This window comes from Salarias fasciatus, chromosome 23 (genome assembly GCF_902148845.1).
Source record: "Salarias fasciatus chromosome 23, fSalaFa1.1, whole genome shotgun sequence".
Classification (NCBI taxonomy): domain Eukaryota; kingdom Metazoa; phylum Chordata; class Actinopteri; order Blenniiformes; family Blenniidae; genus Salarias; species Salarias fasciatus.
In genome coordinates, this window is record NC_043766.1 from 2,940,702 (window position 1) to 2,953,788 (window position 13,087).

At 43.8% G+C, this 13,087-nt stretch overlaps 1 protein-coding gene across 1 annotated transcript in view; it reads right to left on the reverse strand.

Annotated features, from left to right (window-relative positions):
* Positions 1 to 3,306: 3,306 nt before the first annotated feature.
* Positions 3,307 to 13,087, reverse strand: part of rab6ba (RAB6B, member RAS oncogene family a) — a 50,777-nt gene continuing 40,996 nt past the window's right edge. Inside the window, exons 6-8 of the mRNA XM_030082862.1 lie at positions 9,979 to 10,072; positions 8,172 to 8,238; positions 3,307 to 3,742 (exon numbers count right to left, since the gene is read on the reverse strand). Coding sequence (XP_029938722.1) covers positions 3,678 to 3,742; positions 8,172 to 8,238; positions 9,979 to 10,072 — 226 coding nt within the window. The 3' untranslated portion in view covers positions 3,307 to 3,677. The remainder of the gene's footprint in view (positions 3,743 to 8,171; positions 8,239 to 9,978; positions 10,073 to 13,087) is intronic.

Sequence of the window (13,087 nt, forward strand, 5' to 3'; positions counted from 1 at the left end):
AAAGTGAGCGTCATCATCTTCCAACTCCAAATTCTGAATGAAAAGTCTGGATTTGTGACTGTGATCCTGCCCGTGTTGCTTTATCCTGCAGGAGAGCAAAACACTGGCCAGGCTGGCTCAAAGGATCCGGGACACTGTAAAGACTCTGGTGTTTAGTTCAGAGTTGATGTGTTCCTCAGATCATCTGGGCCTCCGTCAGGTTTGGCCCAAAGAGGGTTAGGTGGTTCCAACAGACAACACACAAATATTTTAATCTATGCAACAACAACAGCAACAAAAAAAAATAAATGGTGCAACAGCATTTCCTCACTAGTGCTAATCCCATGGAGCACATAAATACAGTGAGTGTGTCAGTGAACCGGATTCATAGAAACCAGGACACCACTGTAACAACGAGCCAGTATCAAACTGCCGCATGAGCCACGGCCTTTCCAGCTGGACAACAACCGGAAAAACCAAGTCTGAAGACAATCCACCATCAGCATGACACTATAAAGAGAGGCCATGAAAGACGAGACAGTCCACTGAACTGATAACAAAACACAACAATTAATCAATTATTACAGCTTTCATCTGAGCTATAAAAAGATGTTTGTGCAATTTTAATGTAATTATTTTGCTTCATATCTTATCAAGTTCACACAGAATATGGATATATATTTTAGTGTTTTACTCTATTAATATAAATATTGTGTTTGTTTTTGATTTGCTGACACAAGGCATTTTCCACCAAAGGATCTATAACAAATTAAAGACAAAGAAGATCAAGCTTCATCTGTGTTGATGATGGAAAAAAAAAACATCATAAGTAAAAGCTATCATTCTTTTAGATTTGTTCACACTTGAATCTTCATTGTAGTTTATTTACTTTGAGAAATTATTTCATATTATGTTTAATCACTATTCAAACTTGTTAACAGGAGTTTCAGGTTTAGTCTCAGACTTGCATTAAAGCACCTCCTTACTGATATTCTGCAAGCTGTAATAATCACTCAGTCAAACTGTTGTTTTTCTTATTTAAAGCTTGAAACTCCCACTGTGACCTGGCATCAGCAGAAACTGCTGCGTTCGTCACGCTGGAACTGTTTCGTGCCGCAACACGCAGGATTACCAACATGTCCAACCTTTTTTTGACACAACTGTTGCTCCACTGTACATTACTCCCACGGCTCTATAGCTCGACGGGTATTTTCATTATGACGATGCACTGCCTCTATGAGTCTGCACTGCCGACTGAAACCTGGGAGGATCAATTTAGTAAGGGAGGAATTCCCGTGGGCACGGTGTAAGTGTGATAAATGACGTGTGTATTTCAGGAAGGACACACGAACAAATAAATAAAAACATCTGGCAGGATTTTGGTAATAATAAGACATCTTTATTAATCGTTTGGAGAGACATGCTAGATCTCTGTACAGTGTGAATGGCAAGCCGGCTCCGGGTTGACCACATGTGTTTCAGCTGTGACACACTGAACACACTTCAGCCTCTCTTCATCCTCCTCATCCTCAGCCCACACCTGTTGCTTTACTTTGTCCATTTCTGGGGGAACAGAGATGAATTCTACGTCCGCTTTAGAGGGGAACACACGCAGATCAGTGTCTGTCTATACCTACCCATCAACCACTTTGTTCCACTTTCCAAAAACGAAATCAAGAGTCTCAAAAAGTGCTGTCTTTACAAGACTGTGCGCTCAGTAGCAAGTGTGAGCTGTTCCCATTCTGAACACAAGGGACGGGAGGTACATTACTGACTATACATGCCAAGCACCAGGGATTCAAATGTCCTCCAGTTTCAACGCTACGTCAGGAAAAACAAAAAGAGGAGAACGTTTATCCTTCCACAGATAAATAATGTAACATTAAAGAAAGACAGAAATAATGGGGTCGTGTTCAGAATAAAGTCATAAGGATGAGACGGTCAGAATGAATCTGTAAAATAAACATATTGTCATGTTAAGGATGAAATTCAGATGAGCTTCAATACATATTTTTAAGGACGAAGTTTAATTATAAAGGCTGAAGACAAAATAAACACAAAAGGACATATCAACATTAAGTCTGATATAAATATATGTAAACACATTTCTGTTAACATTATATCTGCAGAATGAAGGAAAACCTCTTCTCCTCTTATTGGTTTCTGGCCGACAGACTCCTGATCTTTGCTTTGACTCTTTTCATTGTTAGTTTTATTATCTGACTCATTATGTAACGGATACATAAGGACCATTCAGACATGTTTTGACTCTACTCTAGGACACAGTACTCTGAATGTTCTGGGGTTATGATTAGTTTTTTTTGTGTGTGTTTCTATGACTTAGCACACTGTCTGAGCACAGATTTCACTTCAAGACGAGTCAAATTCAAGTAGTAGTGTTCTCAGCAACACTGGCAGTCTTCACCACGGGTATGTTAGGATGTGCGGCCCTGAAAAAGGCGGCTTCACACAGGGTCACAGCGCCGCCGCCACGTAAACCCAACGTCAGTTCAACCAAACAACAACACAGAAAACTTCATCTCAGTGGAAATGTGTTTTGTGGCAGTTTCTATCACAATTATACTTTTTTTTGTCTTCAGTTAAGTGAGTGTACATTCAACAATGACGATCATCACAAGTTCATATTCATCTGAACGGTCTACATGTGCGAATCAGTTCTCAGTCAGGATGAAGCTGCGTTACAACGTTAAAGGCCTGTTTCTGTTCACAGATCCTGCTTTACAGTCTGTGATTCACCGGACTGGGAAACCCTCCTGCAACTGTCCAGGGAGGAGGGTGAGCGGACGGTGACCCCGAAGGTGCTGTGAAGTGACGAGAACGACGGCGACCTGGCAGTGGTCGTCTACATGGCTGCATTCTAACGCTGCCTCTACAGAAATATACACACACACACGCACGCACACACGCACACACACACAAAGTCAAGTATACAAATCCAGTTCATAAACAAAGCGACTCGGACTCCTGTGAGTGCGTCAGGTCACTGGTGTCATGTTACTATTGACATATTCAAACTGGTGTTCACGGGCAGAGACGGTACCTAAGCGTCAAATCTAGGCATGCATTAGATACTCCAGATGCTTCGTCCACAAACGCAAAGTCAAGGATCCCAGCAAGCGCCATGTCTCCACATGGTTAAATACAGATGTGAAAGCTGCAAAAGAAAAACAGGAGAAGCGTTCTACACGAGACGCGCTGCTCGGCGTGGTGACAGTTTGGGCAGGAATGGTGTAGAAGTTTAATCTAAATCAGCCTCCTCCTCTCCTCAAGCTCTCAAAGACAAGGGTTTGTTCTTAAATGAAAAAATGAGCTCCTCAAATATACAAAAATACAAAAAAAAAAAAAAAAAAAAGAGGGGAAACTTCTTATAAAAATGTAAACACATACAGAACTTGGTAAACTTTTCTTTTGCCACACTTCAGTCTTTTTTCTTATTCTGGTTAGGATTATTTTTTTTCTTTTCTTGGCAGTTTTGCAAACAAAGTGTGTTGCTTGACAACCAAATTAACATATTGGGAATTCAACCTGACTGCTGACAGTCAGGTGAGGAGGCCAGATTGTCCATGTGCAAAGTCACGTGAGGGTTAAACCAATCGGCAGCAACATAACATAAGCACGGTGGCGGCGGCGGTGGAGGAAATGACGTCTTCTGTTCCAGAAGGAGCGGGCGCCGAGTATTAACAGGAGCAGCCGGCCTCGGTGGTCTGGGGCTCCTGCGGTTTGTCCAGCTTGATGTCGATCACTGGAGGAGAAGGTCAAGGAAGCTTCTGACACATTCTGCGCGATGCCGAACAGTGTGAACACATCAGCAGGCGAGTGGCAGGGATGTTCCCATCACAACTGACACTGGTCCAGATAGGACTCACTCCCTCAGAGCCTATAGCATTCTCGTTTACTTCATGCAGGCCGTGTATGTAGGACTATTCTTAAGCAGCTCTGAAAAAAAATTATTTTCTTAAATATTTTGCAATTTTAAAGGCAAGGAGGTGGGACATATAACAAAAAATACACGTATAATCTGTCCAAAAATTGCTTCTTCCTCTTTACAGTATGTCCCATTTCATGTGCCGTCAATTCTTAAGTGAAGCACGTCTGGGAAAGTTCAGTAGGGTTTTGCTGATTACACAATAACATCTATTCGCCTTATAGTTAAAAGTGTGTTTTGGAAGCATTTTCTATTCCCTTGAAGAGCCAGAGGAGCTCATAACATGATTAAAAAAGAAAAAAGAAAACTATGTGGACTGATTTACTAAAGGTGTAATAGAAACATTGACAGCTGGAATCTAAGGAGCGCAATACAACGAATAAACTGTTTCTGTGTGACGGCTTACTTTATCAAAAAGAAGAAAAAAAAAGACAAACATAAAAAGTGTGGACAGATTATGTTCTAGAGTCCAGAATAATTGCGGTTGGAATCTGTGAATAAACAGTTGGAATCAACATAACACAGCCGATGTTTCCATTTCTTTTTAACCTGTAACAGAGTCTACCTGACTTTCATAGTAATTTGCATGTTTAACACAAGATTTGTTTATATAAAATCTGGCTTTAGCGAGAGCTGGCCAGGAACAATCAATAAGGGTCAAAAACAAAAGTTATTGACTTGTGAATCCGAGAGCTTGAGAGCAAACTTGCATCATGTGTCGTGTGTAAAGTTATTAACTTCTCAAATTATAATTTGGTGTCATATTTGAACAGGTGATACATCTTTTGGATTGTGCATTGATAAAAACACAGCAGTATGACTTTCCAGCCACCAGATGGAGCCACTTCCCATGATGACATTCTGGTTTCCAATCAAAATAAACTCCTCATTCCTGGAGGGTTTATAGCAACATGCAGTCAGAAATTTAATGTGAGTCGAAAATCTTCAAATGGCATGGTGTTAAAGTTATTCAGCACAGCGAGGGAACTTCACAATTTTTTCTTCTGGGAAAGAAAAACTGGGAAATGAAGTTGGTCCCACATGCAAGATGCTGACTATAGTGTGCAACAGAGTTTTTGTTCGCAATCCAGATGATAAGCGATCCTCTGTACACTCTCTATCGCTATGTTTTCGTGAGATTCCTGGAGAAATTAGTGCTTGCATAACTGTTCTCACAGTAGCTGCAGCAGATTCTCATTAATCATTACATTTCTTTCAACCAGCTGATAACTTAGGATGCACCTGTGTTGTGTTTTCTTTTCTTCCAGCTGCTTCATAGAGCGACACAATACACCACCTTGTGGTGAAAACATGTATTTCAACCTGCTCGTTTGGTTAACTTGCCTGTTTTATTAGGCTAGGCAAGAAAAACTGTCTTTGAGATGATTCAAATGCTCTGATAATTGAATTCACTCAATCTAATGTCTTATTCTACTTCTCTGCACAAAAAAGAGAAAATTTGTCATTAGTTGTCTTCATTTATTTTATATCTCTGCTATAATGTCACTTGTCAAGCGTTAGATTTCCAACTTCTTCTAAACTGAAATGAATTTTGAATTCCTCTGTGTCCCAAATTTACATTCAAGCTCCTGAAAACGTTTCTTCTCCTCAATCCAAAGCTAGAAAGTTACGACTTTTACAGTTTTATGGTGCTTATTGGAAGTTTCTTTGACTCTTAAGCGGACATAAAAAGAAATATAAAATTGAAACTGCAGACTACAAAACTGAAATGATGTGAAGGACATGAAACTGAGCCCTGAGCTTGATGTCTTGAGTAATCATGTGTCAGAAAAAGGAAAAGGCAAGCGTAAAAAACTGGTGTGTCTAAGTTTTGATTCTTAACTTGATAAATGGAGTTCAGGTTTCCCCTTGGACACTGTCTTACTGCTGCAGTTTAATATACACAACATGAACTGACAGGAAAACGATTGCTCCGCCAGCCTGAATCCTCCTTGTTGACACTAAAGCTTGAAAGATGAACCAAGTCACTTTGTTTTCCTACACAACAGCGTCAAAACACTTTTTTTTTATTTTTTTTTTTATACCTCTAATAAACTCTTTCTTTGCCTGTCTCTTCCAACCTGATGAGAGTCTGTGTTGGGATTTATTTTGCTTTCCAACTCTCGGTCTTATTAACATGGACGACCCCGCCACTTGATCTGGGTCAAGCACCCTCCTCCGCCGGCCGACGCGCAGACCTGCAGAGGTAATGACACATGATGATGAGCTAGGAAATTGTTCTCAGAGGCAGAAGACTGCGCCCCTCAGGCCTTGACATTTCCCATAAATCAGCGTGACCGATCCTTTCACAACTTAAAACCCGCAATTTAAAAGATAACAAGGAACGCGCGGCTAGAATATGTGCTTAAATTAAGAGAAGCAACGCTCCTTCTGCATGCCTGCGCTTTAATCTGCCGGCTTTGCCTGGAGACGATGACACACCTGCATTAACGGGTGCCGAACTCAGCCTCTCTCTGCTCAGGTGCTGCTGAGATCAATACTATTCACAACAGAGGAGCCACTCCATTAGGCGACAGTGTCAGCCGAGGAACTGTCACCACCCACCATCCATCACCACACCGCCACCTCCGTGCCCTCACTGCACTCCTCGCTCCCACATCCATTATGTCTCATTAAGGCAGGGATGAAAAACAGAACAGGAGATAAAGGTAATTGGCTGAATGTGAGTGACGCCTCACAACCAGGAAATATCGCTGAGTGAAATTACAAAGGGGGGGGGGACTGAGCTGAATCGCTGAGAGGACTGCTCCACTCCTGAGTTTACTATTGAGGTCATGCAGTTTGGCGGAGGCTGAACAACTTCCCAGAAAAAGACAAGTGGGCAGAAATCACAGATGAGGAGAGAGGAAACTGAAGCCGGCACGCGATTCACGTCTGGGTTACAGAAGGTAAACGCTGCAGTGTTACTGGAGACACGAAGCAGCGGCAAAGCAGCATTTATAAGGAAGCCACGGTTGCTATAGAGACGGCACCAGCTTTGCATGTTGTGGAGGACTGACACTGCCGCCAGGGTGGAGCTGTGGCAGCATCAAATCAAGCTGCAATGAAAACCAAAGGAGCCGGTGAAAACAATGCCGGGTCAGTAGCGATAGATGGCAGTGAAGCTTTCTGTGGAGTTCCGAGCAAGAGCCACGGAGAGATCGCATCGAAGGCCATGACTGACCAGATGACCAGAAAATCCAGGGGAAATCATGGTATGGAAAAGCTGAGGTTCTGTTTCTGGCTTTCACTTGGTTATTGGAGTCTCATCATAGTCCAGCATGTCGAAACAATATAACAGGCAAAATCACAACAACAAACATGAGGGACAGCAGCTTTTCCCCTAAAAGACATTACAAGACAAACTGCAATTATAAGTGTGTGATACTACCTGTAATCACAGCATTTGCATTTCCTCGTCTTGTTTTTTTTTTTTTTTTTCTGGGCTTTCTCTTTTGCAGCCGCTGTCTTAAATGACAAAAACACAAAAAAACTACAATCCAAACGTGTGACACAGTTTCCCTCATTGTTAATCACATCAGATGCAATAACAGATGTGAAAATCAATGCAGCAGCAGAGCGCAGACAGCCTGAGGCCTCGCTTTAGTTATTGATGAAAATTACAGAGGAATTTGTCTGGGTTGCTGTATTTACCTCCTCCAGCATCAGCTCCCATTATGAGCATGTTGGAGCGATCGCTCTGTCAGAGAGATCAAAGTGAATAAATTCTGGCTGGTGGGTTTTCAGCCGATGAGCCTGGAAAACTATGGATACTATCAGGTGATATTCCTGGAGTATTTGGGCTGTTTTGCAGTAATTTCTGAAGAAATCAAACATGCTGGGACGGCAGGAGCCACGGGAGCAGCGCCGCAGGTCTGTGGCTCAGACTCCAGTCCCCGGATTGAACCAGCTGCCTTTTTCCACCGCGAGACAAAACAACAGGCGCCCGGCGTCTGAGTGACCAGCGACCCGGACCCCATCACCTCAGACCGCCGCGCTCCTGTCAGATACCTGCGCTGAACAAACCAACCGCCGTCCTGAAAACACTCTTAATTAGACAGCAAGCTGACACCTTCTCAAACAGAGGCAGTGCTCCGCCAGCTCTGCTCCATGAGCTCTGGAGCAGCGAAAAGCACCATCACACCAGGACTGTAACACTTCCTCTTAAACTGGATCAGCTCTTAACCAAACTCTGATGTTTAACCCTTCAGCAGTGTTTCTTCTTTGTTCTTTCTGCAAAGGATACTTCCTTCTTTGCTCGTTTCTTGCATACTTTCCATCCCGGGAAGAGCGGCTGCCACACGGCGGAACAGCTGGAGAGGAAACACACCGAAAAACAGTCACTCCGGCCCTGGCGTTTTGCCGCCAGCGCCCTGAAGCAAGGTGAAGAAAGGCCTCCTGTCTGTGCCGTGCAGTGGCGTGAGGGAGGCAAACGCCACAGACACATCCACTGTCAGACACAACGCAGCGCGCCCTCATCTCCCTGCTTATTGACTTCACAGGCTGTCATTGTTGCTTGAGACAAACCGCTGCTTTCCAGACAAATCAGCTTTGTCTTAAACCAGCGACGCCTCTCTCTGTGTATCGGGGTGCAATGAATACATGTACAGCTCATTAATAGCAGGAGAGCAGATGTCTTTTCTGCACTGTCATGGCGTCACAATCAATGGAAGAAAAAAAAAAGGTGCCCCACGGAGCTTTTTTAAAACAAAATGTTTTTCTGTTTTGTCGGTTTTTAATGAATACACAAAAACATTGGTGCTAAATTCAGGCCTATGTTTTTTTTGGAGAGAAAAGAGATTATTTTAGCCATAAGAAATAAAGCATGTTGAGTAGCCTTTTAATTTGAATTGATTATAGAGAGGTAGTGTTTTGTTCTGTGACTGAGTTTTCTGTCTAAACAGATGAGACACGCTTTGAATAAAAAAAAATTAGGAGGCATCTTTGAGTGAACTTCGAGTACCATGAAATGAGCCAATTCTCCTTTTTACTCATAAATCATAGCACATATACGTGTGTGCGACGGCGACCTGTAATAGTAGCGTCCAGCTGAAAACATGCTAATGCTACCTGACTAGGAGAAGCAGACACAGATGCCGCAGTCTGCCCGGCTTTGAATTTAACTGGTGATTCCCTGAAATCCGCCCCATGAGTAGTGGATTCTCAGGGATGACGTTCTGTGGCTATCGGCTTCCTGAGGCCCCATTTACACAGCAACGCTTTCAGGTGAAAATACAAAACTTTTGCTGCGTTTTGGGTTTCGACAACAAGGCTTGGAGGAACTGCAGACGCTACATTTTGAAAACATTTGGGCACATTTTCAGCGTTTCTGCCATTTCTGTGGAAACTTACGTCGTTCTGAAATGTTGCCATTTAAACATGAACCTTTTCTGATGGGTAACGCAACCATGATGCGTGATTGAAACATGATTGTGACATTGTTAATTTCAGGCTACTGTGCCACGTCCCAGTGAATAGCAGTAACTCATTTATGTCTGGTCATTCAACTCCACAAAACACTGGCAAAACTACGAGGACTAGTGTCTGCTTGACTGTGGTTTCCAACAGACTGGAAAGGGGTTCACAGATGTTCCTAAAAGCTACACTCAAGCTATATGTCTGTTAGTTTGCACTAACCAGGCCGATGTCTGTGTAGAGTGGAAGTACATCTATCATTGTCGGTTGAGGACAGCTCCTGAAGATGTATGGTGCAGCCCATGCACTAACAGCACAGGGCAGGTGTGGGGAGGTTCTGGTTGGAGCATACGTCACCTGAAGACTGCAAGTGGTAAAAATAGGATTTAAAAAATGATTTATGAGGCAAGAAACTCTTTCTGCATGTTTGATAGTTGCACAAAGTGCCTTTGAACTGCCTCATATTCCGCTTTACCAGGCCTGACATAAACATTACGAGTCAGACTGAAGAGGTCAATAATTGATCCAGGCCATAAAGATTACCGAACCTAAATGTTTCTTGATTAACTGTCTGTCTGCCCACCATGAAGTCTCCCCGACGCTCTGTAATGTTGGCGGACGTCTGTGGAACCACTCACCTGTTTGACGTTGTAGCCGGTCTTGGCACTGGTCTCGATGAACATGACGCTCAGCTCTTTGGCCCTCTGCTCTCCTTCCTCAATGGTGATTTGCCTGTAGAGAGAGGGTAAACTTTCACCGAGACGCGGCACATTTAAAACACTGGGGGAACCGTCCTCATTGCCCGTAACGAAGTGCCAACAGACGAGAAACCCTGCAAGCAAAAACTCACAGTTTGGAGCCGAGGCTCCAGCAAGGATTCGCCAGGTTTAATTGTCTGAGAGCAGTTAATCACATCGTCCTGTGAGAAATTAACACCAGCTGATTTGCATAACGTGCCAATGGGCCTGGCGGCGGCTGTTTGGCTCAGTCACCCTGTCAGGTATCTGTTGAGGCAAACAGAGAGATCGCCGCAGTCCTGCTGACTCTGCAGACCTGCGCCGCTCGTGGCTTGGTTCAAGACGGCGGGCTTACACCAACCTGCCCTGCGCTCCCTGGGAAAAGGGTGACGTAACCCGGCTCTGCTCAAAGCACCTCCTCTAAAGCGCTTCACTGTCAGCAGCTCGGCACGGCGAGCAGGAGCGCACCGACATGGCCGTGTTACTTCACACACAGCAATGCCACATTTCTATAAAACGGATTATTCATGCCTCACATGCAGCGAGCGTGAGGCCGAGCCTGGAAATAAAGAAAATCAGCCCTCTGCTGGGAAAATCTTGCAGTTGAAGACGTATTTACGTAACAGGAGCAGGTGACGGAGCTGCACCGGTGTCTCTGTGGCTATTTCAGGACGTCTACGTCTGAGTTCCAGCTTAAACAATAACAGGGCTTTTTCATCATCACGCAGGCGGCTGGCAAGACAGCCGCATAACGGATGCACGAGGCATCCCAGCCCCATTTATACACAGCGGCACAGCAGAATCTGCTTCACTGAAATGTGGGACAAACGGAGGGTCCAGAATTTTAGAAGTATTTGTTTTTGCTCGTGTTGTAAACTTCAAGCCACTCCAGATCATAGCGTCTTGACAAAATAGAAGAAAACAATGTGTTTGGGTGGTTCATTCATTCATTAATTCATTCATTCGTATCACACATTTCACAGCAGATCTTATCTGTGTGGAGCTGTCAGTAAGTGCTGGCAGCCATACCTGGCCTGCAGCCCCCTCCTGGTGCAGAAGCCCCCTTCACATCCAGACTGCAAATGAAGAGCGGCTGGTTGATCCTGACGGCTGACAGCCAGGCAGGGATTTATGGATCCTAACATGCTCGCCATATTCAGCCCTTGCCGTTCTTCTCCTCCACAGTGTCGATTACAATCACAAGCACACGGCCAATTATGCAAATGCTGCCATGACTCCATTTAGTGGCTTCTAGAACAGACGAGAGCCGCTCTCCTGACTGAGGAGCTGGAGACGCTGCTCGCATTCAGACGGACGGCCGGACGGGAAACAGAACTATGACGATGAAACCAACTATCAATTACAAATATATGCAGTAGCTTTAAGAGCGAATGCTGCATCGAGCGTCTTCCCGTTGTTTTGCACTCCGGCCGAGCGGAGCCTGGTGTGTTACTGTGTGTGTGCCGCACACACTTCCCCCGGAGCTCAGACCCTCAGACTGTACAGCGCCTAAACTTTGCATACATCAACTCCTCGATGTACTGAGTGTTGTGAAAAGCTTTGCCACGCACGAGTGGATAAACCAACACACACAGAGGGGAGTTCATCTCAAGTAGAGGCTCTCCGTAAACACACACACTTCTAATACACTCCAGTAATAAAAACTTCAGTGCCGCATGTCAAGACAGATCTGACTCGTTTAACCACAGCAAATCTGCACTGACCCACAGTTTATATCTGATAATGAAGATCAATCCATATGATCATATTTCAGATGCCTGCTTTATTAAAACCTCATTTTGCAGACGCTGCCGGACATGGAATGCTCTACCCAGCATTTCACCTTCACCCTATTTCATATTTACCCTATTTCTTTTGACTGCAACAAACCAAAACGAGTAAATAAATAAAATAAATAACAGAATTAAGGTTTTAAAGGTCGAGAATAACACGATGCCGTTCTGAAAAGGAGCGCTGCAAACCTGCAGCAGTTAAATGTAAATTGGGTTTTTCCTGGAACGAGTTGTCAAACTCTGTGCTCAGCAATAAGGCAGATTTACCTTCAGGGGAGGGCAAATTAGGAAAGGTGATATTAATGCGTTAAACAAGCTGCCGCTTCCTCGCAGCGGCGGAGCATTTACTGGAGGTTTAACCGCCAGGCCACAGTGAGGGCCAAAAAGCTCCAGGGACTGTAAATTACACACAAATTAAAAAAGGGGAAAAGTTACAACCATTTTTCTGGAGGCTCACATTTCCTTTATAAGACTTCACTGCATGAAGCGGTGAAAACAAAAGATATGAGGAAGAAAAACAACCCTGAGAACTGACAACTTCAGTTAAAATTTAAAACACGCTGGATAAGGTACGGTATGTCTTTCAACGTTCGGACGGCTTTCTGTTTAGTTATCTTCATTTGTTAGACCAGCTTGAGGCGTAATGTGACATTACAAGACTGGACCAGCCAAAATGACGTAGTGCAATTAGCAGACATTTTCGCACAGGTTTGTTTCTCCCTTAATCATAAAATCCTTCATTTAGAGACTGAATTTGTGTTTGCGTGTTGTCTTTGTCTTATATTTAAATGTGTTTGATGATCTGGAACATTTAAGCAGGACAAATGAGCAAACACTTTTCAGACTTGCATTGTGTGAGATGAGTGACTGTCCACACAGCTTCAAACTGGGCTGAAACCAGCGCTTTTCTGTTACGAGACGCCATGAACTCTTATTGAGAAGTCCGGGGAAATTCATCCTGAAAACTGTCTGCACAGGCATTTCCCTTCAGCCGCCGCTGACATGTGGTGAACTGTGAATTACTCTCCGCTGCTGTAAATGTTATTGTTACTGGGCAGGAGAAAACAACAATTAAATTACTAGCAGTGCCGGGAGGAAAAAAAGCGCGGCGAAACTGACATTTAATGTGGAGCGTTGGAGATTTGATGGGTGCAGACAGGAGGAAGTCGGCCTTATCTGTGTAAGAAAATAAAAAGGAGCATCCTCATAAACGTCTC